Source organism: Etheostoma cragini, chromosome 9, assembly GCF_013103735.1.
Source record: "Etheostoma cragini isolate CJK2018 chromosome 9, CSU_Ecrag_1.0, whole genome shotgun sequence".
Taxonomy (NCBI): Eukaryota; Metazoa; Chordata; class Actinopteri; order Perciformes; family Percidae; genus Etheostoma; species Etheostoma cragini.
Window position 1 is genome coordinate 12,127,195 of NC_048415.1, and position 22,510 is coordinate 12,149,704.

General features: G+C 41.1%; 3 protein-coding genes across 4 annotated transcripts; 1 reads left to right on the forward strand and 2 right to left on the reverse strand.

Annotated features, from left to right (window-relative positions):
* Positions 1-5,662: 5,662 nt before the first annotated feature.
* Positions 5,663-12,807, reverse strand: tmem44 (transmembrane protein 44). Of its 2 annotated transcripts, none has more exons than XM_034882450.1 (10): positions 12,441-12,807; positions 12,234-12,360; positions 11,647-11,737; positions 10,978-11,132; positions 10,648-10,734; positions 10,360-10,530; positions 9,568-9,729; positions 9,195-9,263; positions 8,967-9,086; positions 5,663-6,052 (listed from the first exon to the last, which is right to left on the reverse strand). In XM_034882450.1, the coding sequence occupies exons 1-10, from the start codon at positions 12,722-12,724 to the stop codon at positions 5,855-5,857; spliced, it is 1,464 nt and encodes a 487-aa protein (XP_034738341.1). In that variant the 5' UTR covers positions 12,725-12,807; the 3' UTR covers positions 5,663-5,854. The 2 variants fall into 2 exon arrangements, with proteins under 2 accessions (XP_034738341.1, XP_034738342.1); XM_034882451.1 differs by having other exon boundaries at positions 5,940-6,052; positions 8,938-9,086; positions 12,441-12,806.
* Positions 12,808-13,763: 956 nt separating this feature from the next.
* Positions 13,764-19,411, reverse strand: lsg1 (large 60S subunit nuclear export GTPase 1). The gene is made up of 14 exons (XM_034882281.1): positions 19,150-19,411; positions 18,727-18,853; positions 17,296-17,416; positions 17,093-17,179; positions 16,818-16,904; positions 16,653-16,713; positions 16,154-16,330; positions 15,580-15,942; positions 15,381-15,482; positions 15,129-15,272; positions 14,731-14,854; positions 14,481-14,560; positions 14,055-14,231; positions 13,764-13,950 (listed from the first exon to the last, which is right to left on the reverse strand). Exons 1-14 carry the CDS (start codon positions 19,246-19,248, stop codon positions 13,771-13,773), a joined length of 1,929 nt encoding a protein of 642 aa, XP_034738172.1. The 5' UTR covers positions 19,249-19,411; the 3' UTR covers positions 13,764-13,770.
* Positions 19,412-20,716: 1,305 nt separating this feature from the next.
* On the forward strand, positions 20,717-22,206 carry fam43a (family with sequence similarity 43 member A). Its single transcript, XM_034882301.1, has 2 exons — positions 20,717-20,807; positions 20,929-22,206. Exon 2 carries the CDS (start codon positions 20,965-20,967, stop codon positions 22,003-22,005), a length of 1,041 nt encoding a protein of 346 aa, XP_034738192.1. The 5' UTR covers positions 20,717-20,807; positions 20,929-20,964; the 3' UTR covers positions 22,006-22,206.
* Positions 22,207-22,510: the final 304 nt, after the last annotated feature.

Below are 22,510 nucleotides of genomic sequence, written 5' to 3' on the forward strand. Positions count from 1 at the left end.
ACGTCGTGACATCACGAGAGGAGTCTACGCATAGACTCTAAAAAAAAATAACCATCTTTGAGTCTACGCCATGGATGTATGTATCTTACACCGCAAGGTGAAGTGCGCGCTCATTTTGTGAATTTGTTGACAAATGCACTTTTTGTGGAGCACGAGAATCTTTAATTGCGGAATTGTAGGATAACAATCCATGACCTGCACAATATCTGTCTTTTCACCCCAAATATTATTACAGATTTAAAAGAGAGATTATACTCTCATGTGTCACAGCTTGGAATGACCACATAAATGGCACGTGATGGTATGTAAGAAGTAGCCTAATGATCCATAATGCTATGATCAGCTCAGCGCAATGCAGGGACAAAAAGATAGCATTATGTGGAAGCAATTACTTTTTTTATTGGGTTATTGCAATTTTTTAAACTAATCTTTAAGAAACTGGTCATTATTAAAGCTGGATTACTAAATGGGAAAAGCAGGCAAAAGCTCCAGGGCCTCCTTGTGTTAGATTAAATAAATGAAAGAGGTCATACCAGTCATTGTGCAAATATGCATCATTAGGCACTAGTTCATCAAATAGACTCTCCAGTGACTCAGTATTGCACCTCCATAAAGTTGAGTGACTTGCAAGAAACAAAGTAAACAAGAGGTGCTCAAAATTGAGGCAGCACAGGGCTAGATATTCTAGACTAGATCATAATTTCCCATAATGCAACTAAAAGCTCTTGATTAATAAGGGTTTTAGATTCCATGTTCCCATTTTGTAATGCAGACTTTCTGTAATAAATTCAAAGTCTTGCGTAGAGAAATCAATCTGGTTCTTTACACTTTACATTATACTAAATGTTTTCCCAGTCTGTTAAACTACAATTAAACTAATCAAATCAGTTAAGTCCCCTTTTTACACAGTTCCCATCTACTCACTGGTATATTACCCTTTACCCAGAGCTATCCATTAACAACTTGGTATTCATTTCAGCTTTCAATTTCTGATTTATTCTTTTCTCATTTTACCGCTACTATTTAGAAACAAGATGAACAAAATGTCCTGCAGGCTCAAATCATCCAGCTCTTCCATGTACTCTGCAGAGGAGCGATCACTGACGCACGGGCCAAGAAAAACAGAAAGGCCTGTTCCCCACTGCTGCTTCAGATGTGCTAATCCGTGCTCTTCATCACTCTGCAAACAGAATTCCACCTTTTTATATGGGACACACAGCTTGTTTTCATTTGACCCAGTCTCAGAAGGGACAGAGATGAGGCCCAGAGATGGAGCAAGGCTAGCTCAGCACTCCTCATGACGTCAAACAGCTTTAACTGAGTACAAACACATCTTTTTTTTCCTTCAGTTTATTGGATCTGTTTGGAAATACAGATGCAAAACAGCAAATTGTCCAAGATGGTCAACAGTTTGGTTCTCAGTTGTACAACGATCAAACTGATAACTATATTACAAAAAGAATGCACCCAGTAAAGTTCAGGAGACATATTTTGCAATATGAGCACCAGTTAATATGCCACTATTTGAGTACTAATTCAGCATCATCACATTCAGCACCTTAGATTTCAGGCCTCTTACCAAAGCAATTATTTAAAAAAAAAAAGACACTTCCTGCACACACTTGTCACCTCTGCATATGGTTTACCTGGTCAGTGTGTGCAGGGAATTTTTACTTTCCTTTTGAAATAATAATAATAATAATAACAACTTTGACTTATATAGCGCCTTTCACAAACCTAAAGACGCTTAACAATCGGGGGGGGGTAAGAGGTGAAAGGTGTAAGGCCAGGAGAGATTAAATTCCACAAACCTCAGGGAAGAGGTATGTTTTAAGCTGGGTTTTAAAGGTTTTAATAGAGGAGGCAGAGCGAATTGCAAGAGGAAGCTTGTTCCAGAGGGATGGTGCACTGACACAGAAGGCTCTGTCACCAAATGTCCGGAGCCTGGAATTACGGTTAGCTAGCAGGTCCGTGTCAAGAATTTTATATATGATCCAGGACTTAATTGGCAGCCAGTGGAGCTTCTTCAGGATGGGAGTGATGTGAAGTCAAAGTTTTGTGTGGGTGAGCATCCTAGCCGCGGAGTTCTGGACATACTGAAGTCTGTCAGTAGACTTGCTAGGCAGACCAAAAAGAGTACCGTTGCAGTAGTCAAATCGAAAAAGATGAGGGTCTCAGCTACAGAATTGGAAAGCCACTGTCGGAGTCTGTAGATGCTTTTGAGATGGTAAAAGGTTTTAGTAGTGTTTTTGATGTGCTGTTGGAAGGAAAGGGTGGATTCCATGATGACGCCCAGGTTGTGTGAAAATGGATCTTCAGTGGAATCAATTCCCTAAAACACAAAGGAGACAAGGTGCATGTTGCTTTCTACCGTTTCTACTAAACTATACACATGGGATACATCCTTCTCCATCAGCAACATCAGATCGGCCTAAGCAGAATGAGGCACTGCGTGGCTTTTCATTGTGGGTTGTTTGTGGGATCCCATACCAGATATATTAAAGCAATTTAGTTGAAAACAGAATATTAAAGATTTCATGAAATGAGGAATGCATATAAAACACATAAAATAATCGGGAAATGTTGAAAGTGGTTCATTCTTTTCCAGTGTTATCCAATACATAAGATCTAATTCTTCACATGCGACAAACAAAAATTGCCAGCTCAAAATCATCAATTTTATCATTAACAGTACCTGGTAGAACAATGACATTGGATCATATAATCTTGATATAATGTTGGTGAAATTGAATTATTTCCCAGGTTAACCTATGGTGTCATGCTTACACACCAAACAAGGTGTTAAGTTAAATTCATTTCTACTGCTGATATCAGTAATTGCTTTGTTGTACTTTGTTAGTTGTTTCCCAGTCATTTGTCTCAGACGGACATGTCATTTGAGGAAATGTAACAAGGAGGAGTAAAATGTGCTCCATGACTTTTTCTAATCTGTTTATTGTTTTGTTATCAGGTTTGAGGAAGTCCCTTCAGTTAAAAATGCCCTGGTCTGTTGCTCCAGCATTAGCGTCAAAAGCCTCGGAGCAGGCAGATGGAGGGATGATGGAGAGGACAGAGGAGCCCTGACCATCACGTCTGGTGCTTATCTGCTTTGCCGGGGCTTTTCCCAGTCCAGCCCTGATAACCCGGTTTGTCTAGCAAAATACAGGATATGACCCAATAACCTTGCAAGGCAGGAGGGTCGCAGTATTGTTTTATTGGGGGAGGTATTTTTTTTTTTTTTAACCTTCCTTTACATTATGGGAGCATGCAGACTAGCTGGTAGATGTGCTCATGGATGTCTTCAACATCTCCCTGAGCCAGGCTTTCACTCAATCATGTCACCGCCACTAAAATCCCAGTGCTGAAAAAAGTCATCGATGTCCTGCCTCAATGACAACCGCCCTGTAGCACTCACACCAATCAAAATGAAATGCTTTGAGAAGCTGGTCTTGGACCACAACAAATCCCGTCTCCCCATCTCACGTGACCCCCTCCAATTTGCAAACACGTTCAAAGGTATCGCCATTTCTTCTGGCCCTCCACCTAGCCGTAACAAGAACACTCAAGTGAGAATGCTGTTCATTGATTTCATTTCAATGTTGGAAGTTGGGGCCCATAGGCCTGAACACCTCCCATAGTAAGTGCATTCTGGCCATTCTCTCCCAGACAGTGTGCATCGGGATCAGAAGCGGCGCCCCCCAGGGGTGTGTGCTAAGCCCACTACTGTTCACACAATGACCCACAACTGCTCCGCCAAATATGACTCGAATTGTATTATTAAATTTGGACAATACAACACTGTTGGGTCTCATCAGCAACGAGACCACATACAGAGCACACACACACACGCTGTTTATCACTTTACATTTATTTACACTAACTGTATTCATAATATTTAATTTGTAATGCACTTTATATTTACAAAAAACTCAAAGTGCTACATGATAAAAAAGGTAAGTGCTTAAAATTAAAAACACATGAAGAGCATGAAAATAAAATAAACAAAAACAATAAGAAAAAGGGCAAGCGTTCAATTAAAAAGGTTGGTTTTAAGACCATGTTTAAAAGCATCCACAGCCTGTGGTGCTTTGTCCTGGGAGGTTTCAGGAGATAGGCTGAGGCAGATCGGAGGGTAAGTGTTGAGGTCTGTGGGTTGAGGAGTTCCTTGAGGTGGGGGGGTGATTTGAGGATAGGGTGATGTGGTCTTGTTTGCACACCCTTAACAGGATCCTAGCAGTGCTGTTCTGGATGTACTGCAAGGTCTGAAGCCTTTTCACAGGGATCCCGGTGAGGACGCATGGCAGTAGTCCAACCTGAAGGAGACAAAAATGTGGACAAGCTTTTCCGCGTCTGCAGGAGCGAATATGGGACAGGGTTTGGCAATGCTCCTGAGGTGGAAGGAGGAGGTCTTGCAGAGATGTGAGCCTCAAAGGTCAGATGAGAGTCCATTTTAACACCCAGGTTAGTGGCTGATGTTGAAAGTGGAATATTTTGGCCAGAGAAGGTGTTGCTGGTAACGTCAGATGACCGAACCTTGTGTGGAGTGCCAACTAAGATGGCTTCAGTCTTGGAGCTGTTTGGCTGCAGAAAAGTTTGCTTCATTCACGCCTTTAACTCCTCCAGACAAGTGGTCAGAGTGGATGATGGCAGGGCAGCAGAGGTCGAGTTGAGTATCATCAGTAGAGGAGTGGAATGACATTCCATGCCGGCTTATGACATGGCCAAGGGGGAGCAGGTAGAGGAAAAACAGCATGGGGCCGAGCACTGAGCCTTGAGGAACACCACAGGTGACGTATGTCAGGGATTAAGCCTTTCCCAAGGCGACATGCTCAGTACTCCCGGTAAGGTAGGATGAGAACCACTCATGGGCAGTGTCAAAAACACAGAAAGTGGAATTAGGACGATGTTGTGGTCCACAGTGTTGAATGCTGCAATCAATCAAGTCCAAGAGGATGAGAAGAGATGGGGAGCCAGCATCAGCGGTCATCAGCAGATCATTTGTGACCCTGACCAGGGCGGTTTCTGTACTGTGGCCAGGGTGGAAACCAATTGGAAATTTTTCAAACAGGTTGTTGTGTTTAAGATGGTCCTGAAGATGTGTGGCAACTACTTTTTCCAGCACCTTGGAAATTAAAGGAAGGTTGGAGATGGGCCTGTAGTTGGCAAAGACTTCTGGGTTAGGGTGTTTTTGATAACTGGCCTGATGATAGCAATTTTCAGTGTTGATGGAACATGGCCAGCCTGGAAGGACTGGTTAATAACCTTTCTAATGATAGGACTTATGGCATGGAGGTTGGTTTTTACCAGTGCTGTGGGGAAGGGGTCCAGGGCACAGGTGTATGGTTTCATCTTGTTGATGACGTCCTCAACCTCTCGTTGTGAGATGACAAAAAAAACAGCAAAGATGTTGGGAAATCCCAGGCTGCGGGTCGGCAGTCAGGACAGGCAGTGTGGAGAAACTGGATCGTAGGGAGCGGATGGTGTCTACTTTTTTTTCTGGAAACTGATGAAATTGATGCACCTCTTTTCTATGGCTTCTAAATGAAAGTGAGTTTGCGATTACCCTACTCCCATTAATAGTTTATTGTTGCACTACATTTTTGTCATTGGTGCACTAGATGTCTGCACACGTCTTGTATCTTGAGCTGTACCAGTTTTTTGAAGCGTACTTGCACCTTGTGTTCATTCTTTTTTTCTTCGCTGTTGAGGTGAGGGGAAAGATGCAGTTTATTCCACACACTAAACTAATTAGTTTAAGTAAAACAAAATAACAGGTCAGGTTTTACACTTTTTATTTCCCTTCAAATTAACGCACGAGTTGTGTAACACATCACTAACAGGAATGACATGTCTGTCATTTTGCCAAGCTTCCAGAGAAGACACTTTCATCCTCTTCTGTACCAGACAGAGTTTTCTGTGGGAGTCTAAACATGGCACAGGTGCAGATGTTAAAGGGTTTGGGATTTGTTGGCCACTCCTGATGTGGAAACTCATCCACCTCCTGTTTTGCTGTTGGTTCACTCCACTGGGCAATAGCCTCTTCAAAATCCCACTGGAAAATACAGACAGGTTAAGAAATTACAATGCAGAATTACAGCTGGAGGATTATGATGTCGTATTTTACAATACTTATATAAGAGACATCATGCCTTATCTTCTTAACTATCCCTGTAGCCATTCTTTTTTTTTCCTTTTCTTATTCTCCGTCTTGGGGAAATTAAACAATGTCAAGAGGGGTATTTTTGGGTGTGTTTTGCTCAATTGACAGATGTCTCATAGTGGCTGCAGTTTGCTTACACAATCTCGACTGTATCCTGACTGCAATTACCCTTCATTTAGCACTTCTTCGTCTTGCCTCATAATTTCTAGAGCACAGGCATATTTCATTACTTTGTCTGAGGTCCTGATCCTTATCCTATTTTACATTGGTTATTTGTAACGTTAAGAGATCCTGAAATGAAATACCTTTTTATGACTCATGTTGTGTAAGAGACGCCGCTACATGTCAAAAATGCAAAAAGCTTAGACTTAGATTCAGTCAAGTCCTGGACAGCAGGCATCACACAAGAGACCATAAACATCTCCCAAAATAGCAGAGGGTAACACTGGCCCCCTATAGACAAGGCAACTATTTCACACTACTTCCTAGGCGGACATGCCCAACCCTGGTCTTTAATCAAGGGTCCTTTACAGAAGAACAATTGGGCCATAAGGCAAATCACAAAAAATCCCCACCCTCACTGTAACCCTCAGTCCCCCCCCCCACCTCCACCTCAGTTTAGAACTGGCACTCAGCAGAAATGTGCAAGAAACACATAGCACAATGGACAAATTAAGCTGCTGGCTGCAGTAAGCGCTGCACACTACTGTTCAAACTGTGTTTGCAGGCAGCACACTCCAAAACGTTGTGTGGTTTTGTCATGATCAGCAATTATGGAGATGTCGTAAAAGGCAGACATTTAAATTCACATTATATGTAAAACCATCTCAAATTGTTCACTAGCACTATGATCTTTTTCTTTCTGTCCTCAGCTTGCTTTGAAGCATTTTACAGTTGGGTAACCTCTGTGTTTTGTAGTGGGAAAGTTCTGCAATCAAATAAAAAGGACAGTCTTGAACTCAAATGGAGTTTTGTGTATTAGGGGTTAAACATTTGACACTGTCTGTGCAAACCCTCAATCCATAAAATCACAATCAAAGTAAACAGCTTCTGTTAATTCTTACTTGCCAGTGGGTAAAGTCCCAGAGAGGGGGAGGGACCAATTCATGAAAATACCTGCTGTTGTTCCATGTTTAGAGAGACTTCAGAGTGGCGATTTGTTCATTACAGATCAGAGAAAATTAACAGTAATATTAAGGGGTTTAATAGATTACTTTAGTTTAATAGCTCAGGTTGTATAGACCAATCCCAGCTTTCCCAAAAACACTGATTATTTGGAAGCTTCTGAAGCATTCTGGCAAACACTTGTCCACCAACCAACGTGAATTGAAATTAGATTAAGTTGAAGAGGTTTTCACACAGCCAGAGACTGTTGTATGCTTTACCACATGAAACACTGTACACAAAACATTGTAAAAGTCCTTCTCTAACATCATCTATACTAAAGACAGTCACGTCATTTGCTTATTCCCGTTTGGTGAATGGTATCAAGCTGTCATTTTTTATGCTCGCACCATTTGCCTTGGTTTTTGATTAAATGACATCCTCCATAGCTTGGCTTTCTACAGCACAATAGTTAGGGAGTTCCTTGTGGCTGTGTGCACCTGAACAGAAAAAAAGCTTGTAAACGTCACTTTTCCTGCAACTCAAACTATTACTTTTCAAATAAAGGTGTTAATTTAAATGTGAGCCGTTGTATAAAACATGACTGTTTTTTGCTGCGTAGCCGATATTTAAGTCTGGTCACAACTGTACACTGCAGAATGAAGCCACGTTTTGCTTAACCTCAAATCACCAGTTAAAATGTAAACCATGCGTCACACACACACACACACACACACACACACACACACACACACACACACACACACACACACACGTCTCTATAGTGTTTGACTCATCAATCCTACAAGAGTATGCTGACTGTTGTCTTCTTACAAGAACCTCTGACAACTGATTTACTTCTCTCAGAGCCACATGTGAAGCACAACGCTTGGTGTGACGCAGCACAGTCTCTTGATCTGTCTGAGCGCTGGACTTTGCTTTTTATAACTACTAAAATCAATTTGTGAGGCATTTAATTTCATCTCACAGAGAGACCATTATACAGTAGGTACACAAATCTAAATACGCTTCAGGTAGATGGACAGAAGAACAGATGTTTCAACCCTTCAAGTGGGTCAATTACAATGTCCCTTCATTAACTCCTCTGCTGTGCAGGGAAAACCTTACCTACCTTATATAAATCTGTATGAAAAGGCAATGAATTAAGTAATAACAGCAGGTCCCACAAGGTGATATAGCACAAGTTAACAGCAGTCAAACACCCTGTTAAATTCATTCATACTATCACAGTAATCACACAACACACAATTATGTCAACATGCTGTCGACACCTAGTGGCGGACTATAAGAAGTACACTTCATAGCTATAATTACTCACAGACTTGAAATTCAGATATTCAAAACGTTTTTAAAAGGTGTTTATCAGACACACAAAACTATAGTAAGTATCTGAGGTATCAAGATGAGACAATGTATTGATTGAAATTAAATAAAAAGGTGAAATATTACGTCCAGGTTATTCCTGGATTAACATTAAATCAATGGGGGTTAATATCATTGATTAAAAAAAAGCAACAACAATGACAAGTGTGCAATTGTTGACTACACTGCCAGTACTTTAGCATTAAATGTATTTATTAAACATTTCTGTTAGATATCTACTCTGATTGGTTAGCGTACTCAAGTTTGAAAGAAAATGTCATGCTGCTCACCAACAGGGCTAAACAGGGCTCCCACCCACCTCCAGATCTGAGCTGACTTGTGAAGAGTCACAGGAGTTATCTGAAGAGCCGAAACTGCCGACTTCCACCGTCCTGTTAAGAGGCCGGTCCTCCACTTCCTCCTTGGACAACTTCACCTCCTTTAGAAAAACAAAAACACAACACATACATCTTCCACTGCAAGAATGACAACTGATTAATGCACATTTAGAGTATGCAGTCTGTGCCACCACAGATTATTTGCTTACTTTCTTTGCAGGTTGATAACTGACATCCATATAATGGCCCATCTCAGTCATCTTCTGGACATTTTCTGTCTTTGAAGAAAAGGTTTAATAGTATCATGTTCAAAACAAGACATTTGAATTTATAAAAAATTACTCTGATCCAAAGGAATGCCTGCATTCTCTCTTCTTTTTACTTTATGCACATTCAAGCTGACACATCCAGACAAATAAGTGAAGTGAGAGAATAAGTACATTTCCTATGTTGTCAATGTTAAATATAAAAAAAATTACATAGTTCATATTTAAATTCACTCAGAAAGATCAGGATACACATACAATTCCAAGGGTTTAGGAACCCAAATAGGACCTTAAAACAGGAAGTATGATAACATACTTTTGTTCGTGCTGATGAATGAACTTGCTGTTTTCTCTGTCTCTTCATGACAGAGTTATCCTCGTGGGGGGCGGCCGAGCCACCTAAAAGGCTCTCTGTGTCTAAAGAAAAAAAGGTAAGCTTCTGTCTGGTCCCCCTCTTCCACCAGTAGATGACAAGAATCTGAAGATGTTGGATTTAAGGTAAACAAATCACACCTGGTTGAAAATCAGTACAATTCACATACATTCAATCAAATGAGGACATCATTGAAATCAACAGTGTGGGCAGTATTGTGAAGTTCCTCTTTTGTAATTATGACTTTTGGGGTTTCTGTTTGTGCTGCACTTTTTCTGTCAGTCATGGTGCCTTTTGCTATTGCTGAAAGTGTTACCAGAGAGAGTTCAGAACTTGGAAAAGCTAAAACAATAGTGTTGTAAATGCTACAGACCATCTCCAGTTCTGTGGTCAAGGCCTTAATAAAGGCTTTGGTAAAAAAAAAAACTCAATTCTTTTTAGTCGTGACTTTTATGTTCAATTCAAATGTTCAATTTGTTCAATAAAAAAATATAAAAAATTATTTCCTTTTGGTAGTTTTAAATGCAACAAGCAAAGTGTTGTATTTTAGCAGAATACTGAAAGCAGCAAAAATGCAGAATGGAGTACACTTTAATATCTGTTTATTTCTCGCAAGTAAGATCATTATAGCGATATTCAACAACGTTATTGCACATTTTCCTTATATCGTGCAGCCGTAGCCCCGAAACCGACAGAGTAAATAACACGCGGTCCGTCTTTGCTTTATAAGGATACAAGAAGGTCCAGGATGACACAGCATATTGCCGACAGCAGCCACGGCATGACTCTTAAGAGAAACGACAACTGAGTGTCGTAGAGGAGTATGGCAGCAGCATAGAGTGAACCAGCTAGTGAGCACAGCAGTCCAGAGAACATGTAGGCCCTGGTCAACGTCCGTCCTCTGTACTAAAGTGAGAAAACAAATGGGATTTGTTTATAAGCGAGTCAACACAGGGAACTATTTTGGGAAAGCAATAAGTGGCTCAGACAAAAAAAAAGACTCATGGACTGTTTGTTGCTTACTGCTCTGCAAAGTGCAGGGAACCTGGAGGTACAGGCGATCACACAGGATAGCAGACCAAGCATGTAACCCAGGATTTCAGTGTTGTTCTGTTAGAAGAACAGTTTTAAGTTGTCAAACAAATAAGAACGTAAACATCAGTCTACACTGCAAAGATGCACGGAGTATTTAAAACTACAGAGTGACAGATACGTAGTTACGTGTAAGTAAAGTGTAAATGCATTCCAGCTGTCACTCACAACACATTAAATGGAAATCCATATTTGTCCATGGAACTGCACTGTACAAATATAAGGACTACAACTGGCCACGGTGGTGGTGTGTGCGCTTACTTGCGGGGCGGCATGCAGCGGTCTCCTCGCGCTGAGAGGCCTGTCTGCTGGCTGACTCACAGTGGACTTCAGAAAACCTCCTGCAACCACCATCAATACACACACAGCAAGGAGGTGCTGTCTCCTCCGCCCCCTCATCTTCCTCAGCCTCCTTTCTGAAAGAGAAAGCGCGCACACACACACACACACACACACACACACACACACACACACACACACACACACACACACACACACACACACACACACACACACACACACACACACACACACACACACACACACACACTTCGGTTATCTGTAGAGCTGCTCTGATAAGTCGCCTTGCTGTTTTGCCTGTCAGTTAGGTGCTAATACTAAAAACATATGTGCTACCTTCCTCCACTTTGTTCAAACAGTGTACAGTTGATCAATTTCTGGGAATGATAAGGTTTGAATTATTGTAGAGAATTGGCATGGGGCGACATCTAGCTCACCCAGTATAATTATAAAACCCATGTAGGCTGAGGCTTTGCAGCACCCCGGTGGCAAATCCGATTGGCTGCGTGTCAGGCCCCATCTCTCCCACCTTCCCTGTCTATCCACTGTTACTCTGAATTAAAGATGGGCAAGCCCCCCCCCCAAAAAAAAACAACAACCTTTAATGAATTGGCATCCCTCTCAACGTACCTGCCTTTGAGTTCCAGCACAGCAGCACAGGAAAACAGCATGCCAGAAAACTGACAGCATCAACAGCAGCAGCAAAAGCACTCATCAAAACCTACAGAGAGGAAGCAGAAATTAGTTTACCATTGTGTTTTCTTCCCGTCAAAATTGATTGTTGATGCCATTTATCAATGTTTTTAACTTTTTCTTCAATTTTTGTCCCTTTTTTCAACACTTGTTGCCCTTCAATATTTGTCACTTTTTATGAGGTTTTCAACACTACGTTACACCAACTTGTCCTATTGTTTGAGTTAGAGCAGAAAATAGGAATTATTTAGACTAAATTAAAGGAAAGTATGTTGATAAATAATCACAAACTGGAATATGTCAACTTTTACTCAATACTGTTTCGAAAACCACTTCATCTTTTTTCTTCAAATGCTATAAAATTGAATGAGACACCCCCAAATTTATGAAAGGAGAGATTTGTACTTGCCAAAGAGCGTTGTGTGGAATTACAATTGGGTAGTTAAAAAGAACATATATATAGGAAAACGGGTCAATTTGACCCGAGGACAACATGAGGGTTAAACGATTAAAAAGTTTGCTACCTGAATGTGCAGCTGTCTGGACAGAATGGCTCCAGTTGTGCTGCACATGTTACCGAGGAGGCTGTAGAGGAAAGTGATGGTGTCTCCTGCATTCCCGCCCCGAAATGTGCACCTCTGATACACGAGCCTTTTGGAGTTAACACGGGTTTGATGTAAGATCATTTCCAATAAATTACTGGAACAAGCACTGAATGAAAAGCTACTTACAGAAAACATGAAAGCAGTAAAAGCAGCGCAGACAGGAAGCTGAGACCGATGGGGACGCAAAGTTTGTCTGCGCCATGAGAGAAACAGGTTGCGACTGAATCGACGCAAAATTGTACCAAACTGTAGAAAGTGATGAGATTTCCTCCCGTCTGTGCTTCTAGGGTCAATGAACGTCCCCCCATATTAATTGCGAATATGTTTTTTGCATTTCGTGGTAAGCCTACTAGAAAAAAACACCTGCAACACCTGTGCTGCAAGGAGAGCCGCCAGAAACACAGGAGCATAATGGAAGCGCCTGCTACTTTAGGGAGGAGCTCACCTGTGATCCACTACGGAATACTGAATAATGTGGGGAAATTAGCTGGAGCCTAGGCTAGAGGTCTCACGTTGGAAAGCTAATTTGCATCCCTTCTATGTAAAAAAAAAAAAAAGTCAAACCTGGATCTTGTTTGGCAGACATTAGCTTCCAGTAATCAGGATCACGCCCCCGGGAGCAGGACTCTATCCCTAACCCATTTTAAACAATTGTCTGCAACGTTTTGGTGAATTCAGCTTTGTTGTAAACACTATGGGTGATCATTTTCACATAAGTCATTTCATTAAATTATTGATTAGAAGTATTTAAAAAATGTGCATTAAACTGCAGCAAATTATGCTAACCTTTACAGGAAAGGAATATGCCTGTACATGCCCTATTAGATGAATAATTGCTTAAATATGCCATTTGAATTTTTCTAAAGTTTGCTAATACACTGAATATTTTTCTTTCAGTTTGCACTGTGCAGCCTTAACCAACGATAACCTTGTGGAAATGGAGTGAAGGAGGGATGCACTAACATGAAAACATTCCGTTTATTTTATAATCTTAGTAACAATCACAACTGTATATGGATAAAAGCAGTATCAAACATACAGTACTGTATATGGTTAATATAGACTTTGTAATGTGTTTTTTGAAACACCTCCAAAATACAAATTGAAAACGTTCTGTTCAATGTGTAATAAAATACACATCCTCTGAATGTTGAGTCCATTTCTGAACACCATAGGGAGAACGGGTGTACAACTGGTGATCCAGTTTATGGAATGCATTGCACCAATATGATTTTCTACCCAGCGCTGTACATGATCATCCTTTCTTAATATAACAATAATAATAATAGGGAGAGTCTGACCTTTCCATACTCACAGGATTAAAGGGCCTGCATCTACCTACAGATACTGATCAGCATTAAATTCCTTTGGAATCGCATGTGAACTGCAGTGGAGGTTTCATTCCATTCCTGCTTAAATGATCTGTAATTAAAAATGCTTCGATTTCATATCCTCGTCAGGCGTCCAGATGCTTTGTAAGACGGCGTACTTTCTCCTTCTTGTTGTGGTTGCCGTGTTTTTTCCAGGGTTTTCCTACCACCGCCTCTGATCCAGGTTTTCCGGGGCCAACGGGTCCGCTGCCTGGCTTGTAGCCCATGACAGACTGAACCCCCTTAGAGAGCGCCCGCACATTCTCCTGAAAACAGAGATCCCATCAATACTCAAGCATTTCAATTTTTTATTTTATGACAGCTAATAAGGCATTTTCTTACTAATAAAAGGACAGTATATCTACCGTACCTGATGGAAGAAGTTCTTGTCCACCACATTTTCAATTCTCCGGATCTTCTTTGTTGTTGTGGAGGAAGAAGAGGAGAGGTCCCAGCCGCCCGAGTCTCTATTCAGGAACTTGTTGTGCTGCGGCTGGAAGTCTTCAGCATTAATATATGGAGGAGGATGGCAGTACAGAAGCTTTCCCTGTAAGGAGTCAACATTGTTAGGAAGAGTTTGTTGGGGAGAGGATGTTTTTTTTAATATGCACATATTTTCATATATCTTTAGTTAATGATACAGGTGTTACAGGAGACTGTCTACACATTTGGTACTCAATGAATGTTTCCCTTATGCCCAATTTAACCTTATATAAAAGAAGCTAAAACCAACAACAAAAATACTAAAGAGTGGTTTATACTAGTTTTTCAGTTCTGACTCGCGTCTGGCACTTACGTTGACATAATCCTTCAGGATGTACCGGGCTGATCTGGACTGATCAGGCTGGCCATGCGTCGTCATGAAGCCTCTCATGTCTGAAACGCAGGGAAATGCAATAATAAACTTTTGCGTCTCTTACCTAAAAGCAGACTTTACACAATGCTTTCAAAAACAGAGCAATTAAAAAAAAAAAACACATTCAAGAGAAACCAAGAAAATGCTAACATGAAGTGGACAAATTACAATAGATAACTGGAAGTCTCACATCCATAAGCCATCAGGAGCTCCTCGGACGTGGGGGGCCTGTCGGGGTCTTCATCTTCTCGTGGTCGGATGATGTTGATGCCGTAGGTGCCTTCTAACACATGCCTAGGGATCAGCTGACATATGTGAGAAATCTGTTAAGGACGAGGTCCAAGAAATTCTTAAAGTTGGAAGAGCTTCATGATGTTCAAATTCAAGATTCTAGGTAAACCATTTTAAACATCAACACAAACATGTCAAATTAATTTTGGTTATTCAAAGTCATTGCAGAAAAATAAATCAACAACTGATGCTGGGGTTTAGAGACAGAAGGGTTTAGTTGACCACACTGCCATGATTGGATGATTCAGTTTTAGGCCGATCTGTCACTGACTGAAAAAGCTGCCGGGGAAAGGATATATGGGAGACTGCCGGTACGTGATCCCTCATCTGGTCAATGGGCAGGATCCCAGAGCAGATCATCTCAGCTTTGGTAGAAACAAAGGAGGGCATGACCAGCCCCGGGCAGTCACAGAGACACAGGCCTGACTCCACATACAGAGTCTGTGATTCATTAAGCAAAGGCAACAAAATCAATCACACCTTATGCTTTCAGTTAATGACTAGAATGACTTGAATTAATGTTGAGATGTTTAAATAGGAGTCCTGTACCTGAAAGTGCTTAGTGTGTCCAGGAGTGGCTGAAACAGACACCTTCTTGTTCCTTAAAATAGTGTTGATGGTGGAACTTTTCCCCACATTAGGATACCCAACCTGTTGAATTCATACACAGTCGATCAGAAAACTTATAGGGTGCCTTGATCAAAGCATGCATCTTGCAGTCAAATGTTTAGTGTTAACTTTTTCCCACCAGTCCCACTGTCAGTTCTCCTTCCTTACACCTGGACCCGTTATGAACAGCCTTAAACACGTCAAGCAGCTCATCCTTATGCAGCAGACGGCTGGAGTTGTAAAAGGCGGGTTTATCGGAGGAACCGACAGCCCCTTCCTCTTCGCCATCTTCTGAGCAGGTGTACCAGTCCTCCTCCTCCACAGTTATCTTTTCCTGCTGCTCTTCGTCTGTATCATGCTCTCCTCCCTCATCTTCCTTCTCCTCCGCAAATTTTATCTCCTCCTCCCCAGCTGCTCCTTTTTTTGTCGAGTCTTCATTGTCTGGCTGTGCTTCCTCTTCTGGGTCACTCTCTTCACACTCTGGATCCTCCACTTCCATGCCCTGTGAGAAGAGACATTTTATACTTTGATATTGGGTTTAAAGGCAGCAGCAAGTCTCTACTTAAAGTCACAAGGATTCCTCTAAAAGAATCTGAAATGACAAACTGATTGGTAAAGATATGTAGTTGCCACCAAGAAATGTAAATAAATGTATTAACACATACATTATAATCAAAGGTTATGTACATTTTCCCACACCTACACTTTCTCACCTTTTCCTCTGCATCCAGTCTGTCTCTCTCAGCCAGGGCAGACCAGAAAACCGCCCTCAGCCCCTCTTTCTGGAAGTGTCTGGCCCAGGATCGCCGCTGCTCCCTGGTCAGCAGGTCTGCCTTATTTAACAACAGCATGTTCACCTTATGCTCCGACGCTTCCTTTACATACAACTCCTGGCAGCGCACAAGAGAAATGTGTCAAGTGTTCAGTTCACCTTTGTACAGTATTTATAGAATTTTGTTTCTTTTATTTAAGTTGATTATTTTACTTATTCATAAATAACTACATTGAGAACAAATCTTTGAGGACAAATTCTCAGATGGAACTCTACAAGAGAACAAATGGTGACCGAAACCCAGCATTGAGAATGTGTATGTTGTATGCAGGGATAACTGTCATTAAAAACATTGAAAGGTGTAGTCACTGTTCAGTCACATCCCCCCTCAGCGGTGAACTTCTCTTTCCCATTTTAACCCCCCTGCTAAATGCACTCACTAGGTCAGGACATCTGAACAGCAAAGGATTTCTGGCATCAACAATTTGCACGACAACGTCACTACAGGAAAACACAAAAACAGTTTACCTTTAGTATTACAAAAGGAAAACGCATTCCTTATTAAAGACAAATGAGCTGACAGCTGTCTGCATTTTGTTTCTCACCTCCTCTCGATCACTCTCCACAGTTGTCGCCAGAACTCCAGGTTCCTCTCAAATGGGGTGAGAATTAACTTCTGTTCTTCTTCTAGCCTTTGGAAGTAACACTTGCAGTTACACAGCTGATACTGATAATCTTACACTAATGAAACCAATATTACAAATGCTCTTAATGTTGTGCACCATTTCTCAATAGTGAACATGCAGCAATAACACTGCTGCTTAGAAGGAAACAGTCTTTGTAAGAGCAAAGGTGACTGAGTTTACAGAATACTACACACTGTGCAAGCACTCGTCTCCACTCCAAGAAGCTGTCTTTCTCTGCTTGCTGAAGCGCATCTGGACTGGTGCCTTCGTCCCAGTGGGGGCTTAAAATTGGGGGGAGAGAGATATATAAACAAAACTTAGAAATACAAACCATAAAGTACAGGAATTTCATAAAGTACAGGAATTTCATAAAATGATTTAGATCTGTTCCAATTACCGCCGAGGAATTCTGAGGAAATGCTTGTTGTCTTCATGCAGCTTCTTTAGCCTGGTTCGCTCCTCAGCTGTCAATAAGCCGGCTCTGGCTTCCGCTGGTACAAACTTGATGTTGAGTTTCTCTAAAAAAACAAAGCAAAAATGAGTAGTAGTGAAATTAAAGGACATAGGAGCAATGCATGACACAGTAATATTTAAAACAAAATATATTCAAACACCCTCGTAGCTGCTGCCTAAATTCCAACTTCCTCTAGAACACAGGAACAATTTATCTATGAACCTCTAAGCAGCAAGGGTGCAGCACACTGTAACCTAACAGTCCATGTGCTCAATAACAAGACCATTAGGGGAATGAGTAAGGCAAGGCAAGGCAGCTTTATTTGTATAGCACATTTCAGCAACAGGGCAATTCAAAGTGCTTTACATAAAATCAGTTAAACAGATAAAACACAAGTACAAACAGTTAAAAATCATAAGCATCAAAAACCGATAAAACACATGAATAGACAGTTAAAAACAAAATAGGAGTGATTTTCTCTGGTATTATCTGACTCTCTCTGTATTAATTATCTGACTTTCTCTGTATTAATTATCTGACTTTCTCTATATTAATTATCTGACTTTCTCTGTATTAATTCTCTGACTTTCTCTGTATTAATTCTCTGACTTTCTCTGTATTAATTATCTGACTTTCTCTGTATTAATTAGCTGACTTTCTCTATATTAATTATCTGACTTTCTCTGTATTAATTCTCTGACTTTGTCAGTATTAATTATCTGACTTTCTCTATATTAATTATCTGACTTTCTCTGTAAACTTGAGACTACCTTTCACACTAAATAGTCAATGTTAGTGCTATCCTTCGTGATCACCACAGTGTCACTACCTTTCACGACTCTATTTTTAGAGACGTTACTTTTCGTCTCTGACTCTTCTTCACACTAATTAAGCCAACATAGTGCTGCCATTCATGTCTATCTCGACACTACACATTCACACTTTTTCTTAAAAGTGCTACCCCTTGAGTCTGACTTTCTATATTTTATTTTTAAACTTTAGACTACCTTTCACACTAAATAGTCAATGTTAGTGCTATCCTTAATGCTATCGAGTAGGTCCATTTTATACTTAGAAAAGAGAGTGGATAGGCACATTGCAGCTCCAACCAACACAATATCAACAGGTACAACCCAAACTTTTCCGTGCAGAAACCACTGTGAATGTGGTTTGAGAGTCCACAATTAACTACTAAATCTGCATCCAGCTTGTTACGATGCATAGATACAACAACTGTATCAGAGAATGGCATGCATGGGGGCTATGGGTACACCGTGTCATGCTTGATATGTAAAGATTATTGACAACCTCGGGACATATACACGCACAACAACCCAAGAACTCCACAAGACCTAACTGAGGTATTATTTATACCTGCAACAAACTCCGTTCCCGCCAGTTCGGCAGTGGCCAGAAAGTCATCCATGGAACTCTGTTCTGTCACCGACTGCAGGTTTAGCCGACCCCAGTCATAGCCATCGTTCAGCTCACTGGTGTGAATCTGCGAAAGTCATTTATAACAACATATTAGACATACCGCTGCTTAATAGATACCCTAAACCAGTTCGAATAATCTCGTTATTGGCAAAAAACAATGCACCTGAATAATTTATTTCCATACCGAATTTACCACTAGAGCTTATTTATGACGAACAGGTATTTAAGTGCTTGACGTTGCCGATGTGCAGGGAAGAGATATTATTAGGCTACATGTCCAATGGCCGACAGTAAACTTGAACTTTATATATATATAATGAGCAATGGAAGAATCATCCTCTAGTTGTTGCTATGCCATACCCATGAGTCGCCCCTCTTGTTTCCTCGGCCTGCCTGGAGTCTCTCCTTGATCAGTGCTCGGCCTAGGCCGCTTCCTCCGCCTGCTTTCTTCTTACCCATACTTACTTCTGATGTTGTCACTGCTGTAATCAAATAAGATATTTCACACACAAGAAAACACTAAAATATTATACCTGGAGGGTGCAAAAACGCTATATATTACTAGCAAGTGTGTCCCATGTGCACTACAGTTGTTAGGGTAGTGAAAACAGGAAGTGGGACAAACCAATCAAGCCTCATATCCGGAAGAATCAACCTCTTCTCGTAGACATTGATTGATATATTTTATTAAAGTAGTACGAATTGCCTTACCACATATGTATAATTAACCACTAAATAATGGGATGGTATCTGCTTTATTGTAAGCATCTTCAGTGACATTGCTATGGCTCTTATTTTATTTCCATGTGGTACGGTCCACTTCTTTGTCCAGCTATCAAAGTTGCCCTGAAGAAAAGAGGAAAGTACCAACATTCGTTCCCCATGTATGCACGCCATCTGGTTTACAGTTAAATATATGTAAATACAATCATTGTGAATATATTACTAAAGTAAATTACAATACACAAGTCGGATGTGCGCAAAGTAATAAGAAAATCATCTTCCATCATCACGCAAACACACAAGATGAAAAAATGCACTTCTGATGTCAACCAAAAGATGGCAGCAAAAAACACCATTCTCAATGATATAGTTGTTATCTGGCTATTTAATCATATATTTCTATATTCCTTAATTTACCGTTGGATCAATGTGTGATTCTGACAGCTATATGTTTGTATTGTTAAAATTGTGTTTAATGCGATACAAAAGATTGTTGAGGGTGAATGTGTTGGTTCTATCTCAGGCAAGAACACTCAAAGTTACAATATTTTAATGACTTATTACGAATCTAATTTTTTTTTTAATGTGAGAGATGATGTCAATGCCTTTTTTTTAACAAGCCCTATTTGGTGGGGTGGAAATATGGTTGCCTAATTATGCGTAAGGCATTGCCATTACAGTTATTGATCTAAAATATGTGGGGACTCAGTTACTTCGTACTCAGTGTTGATTTTACTTGTTTAAAACCCGATTATCTGTGTTTTAATCTCTTAAACTACACATATTATAGTCCTGTAGAAATGTAGAGAGATTATACACAGACTACTATGTTATAGCCTATGTGTCTTACATTTTTCTGTATAGTAATAACCTATAGGCTAGATATTGGCATTCCCAGTTACACCTTGTAAAAAGGAATGTTAATAATATTATGCTTCTAAATGTTGAATAGGTTATGTTTCAATTATACATCTTAAATTAATTGAATTATATGTTATATGTTGTTTATTTAATATACAGTTATATTGCCTGTATAACTGTATAAAAAAAATGTGCTGCAGCTATTTGGAAAAAGCAGGCAAGCGTGAGAGTTTTTATATCAACGAACACAATCGATACTATCCAATGCAGGTCTATTCTCATTTGGTTCAGCCACCCCCATACAGTGGCTCAAATGGTTTCTCCCTGTATATAATCCGCGAAACTCGTCCTACAGCAGCAGACTCCATTCGGAACATCGGCGAGACCTGCGGATCCACAATGGAAAAGAGCCCTTTTGAGGATGAACAGATGAAGTACATCGTCTTTGCGTTAATTTCTCACAAAGTAGCTTATAAATGACCTGAAAGGGAAATAAACACGTTACGGAAATAGTAGTAGGTCAATACAACGTTTATTTGTTTCTTTCTCTCTCAGTAGACTTTGGTGCTGTTGACTGGAAACAGCAATAAAATGCTGCCTTGGAAAAAGAATAAGTTCGACCTGATTGAGCAAGACAAGCAGTCCAAGCAGAAGGGCTATGCGGTGAGCCTCAACTACTCTGCGCTCACCTCTTTCGCCAAGTCCTGCCCAGAGAGCGCACTCAACAGGGTGGGCAGCATGTTCAAGTCAAAGAGGAAAAAGGTGAAGATCACCAGTGATGATCCCACATACACGGTGCTCTACCTGGGGAATGCCACTACCATCCAGTCCAAAGGGGACGGCTGCACGGACGTGGCAGTGAGCAAGATCTGGGGCAAAAGCGAAATGGGCAAGAACGGTACCAAGATGAGGCTGACCATCAGTTCCCAGGGCATCCGGATGGTGCATATGGACGACAAGGCCAGGAGGCCGGGACACTTGTACTTGCTGCACCGGATAACCTACTGTGTCGCGGACCCGAGGCTACCGAAGATTTTCGCCTGGGTTTACAGGCACGAAATGAAGCACAAGGCCGTGATGTTGCGCTGCCACGCAGTGCTGGTGTCCAAGCCGGAGAAGGCAAAAGCCATGGCGCTGCTGCTGTACCAGACCTCGGCCACGGCCCTGGCTGAGTTCAAAAGACTTAAACGGAGGGACGATGCAAGGCACCAGCAGCAGCAGCTCATAGGGGAACAAACCATCCCATTGGTCCCCATCAGGAAGCTGCTAAACGGACAGTGTTACTACAAACCACCGGTGGAGCGCAGCCGGAGCGCACCCAAACTGGGCTCCATCTCAGAGGACTTGGTCGGGGAGGAGGAAGAGGAGAAAGCGATGCACTTTGAGTGTGAGGACATTCTGGACACGGACGAGGATTGTGTTGCCAACGGTAAACAGGAGTTGACTCAGATTATTAACGATTTGGGAGAGATGAGCATAGGAAACGATGTGCGGACTCTGAAAGCTGACCTCAGAGTCACCAGACTTCTGTCTGGAGAGAGCACGGGCAGTGAGTCCTCAATAGACAGCAACCAGGAGCCCCCACCGGTCACTAACGGGTTTGAAGAGGTAAAGGTGCAGGAAATTGCCTGAATAAGTTTAGGCATTTCTGGGCGCCTCTGTTTTGTTGTCTCCATAAGAAACATTTCCTCTGTCGTCAACGTTATTGGAGAGTGTTTGTCTGGTGCCTCCACGACTAGCTGAAAGGATCCAGAAAAAAGAGGATTCTGGGACAATTGCCGCATTAAACACACAACTAGGCTACTGAATGATGTTTTTAAGATTGTGTAAACACAGAAAAAAATTGAAAAAAAACATGCCCACATGAGAGATGACTATTGAACCGACAAATTCCCAGCGCGCCCTAGGACGCACGGCACTAGTTCCATCTCTTTTATTATTTAAGAGGATTTGTTGTATCCTCAAGCTTACTTAACTTTTTTTTCTCGCTCTTTAAAAAAATTAATTTTTCTATTGAAAGATGCTCATTACAACCCAAAAACATTCTGTTTTTAAAGCACATTATGTTCTTTTCCCAAGTGGTTCAGTGGGTCTAAACAGGCATCCTTCATTTTCCTGTCTGGGCGCTTCTGTAACA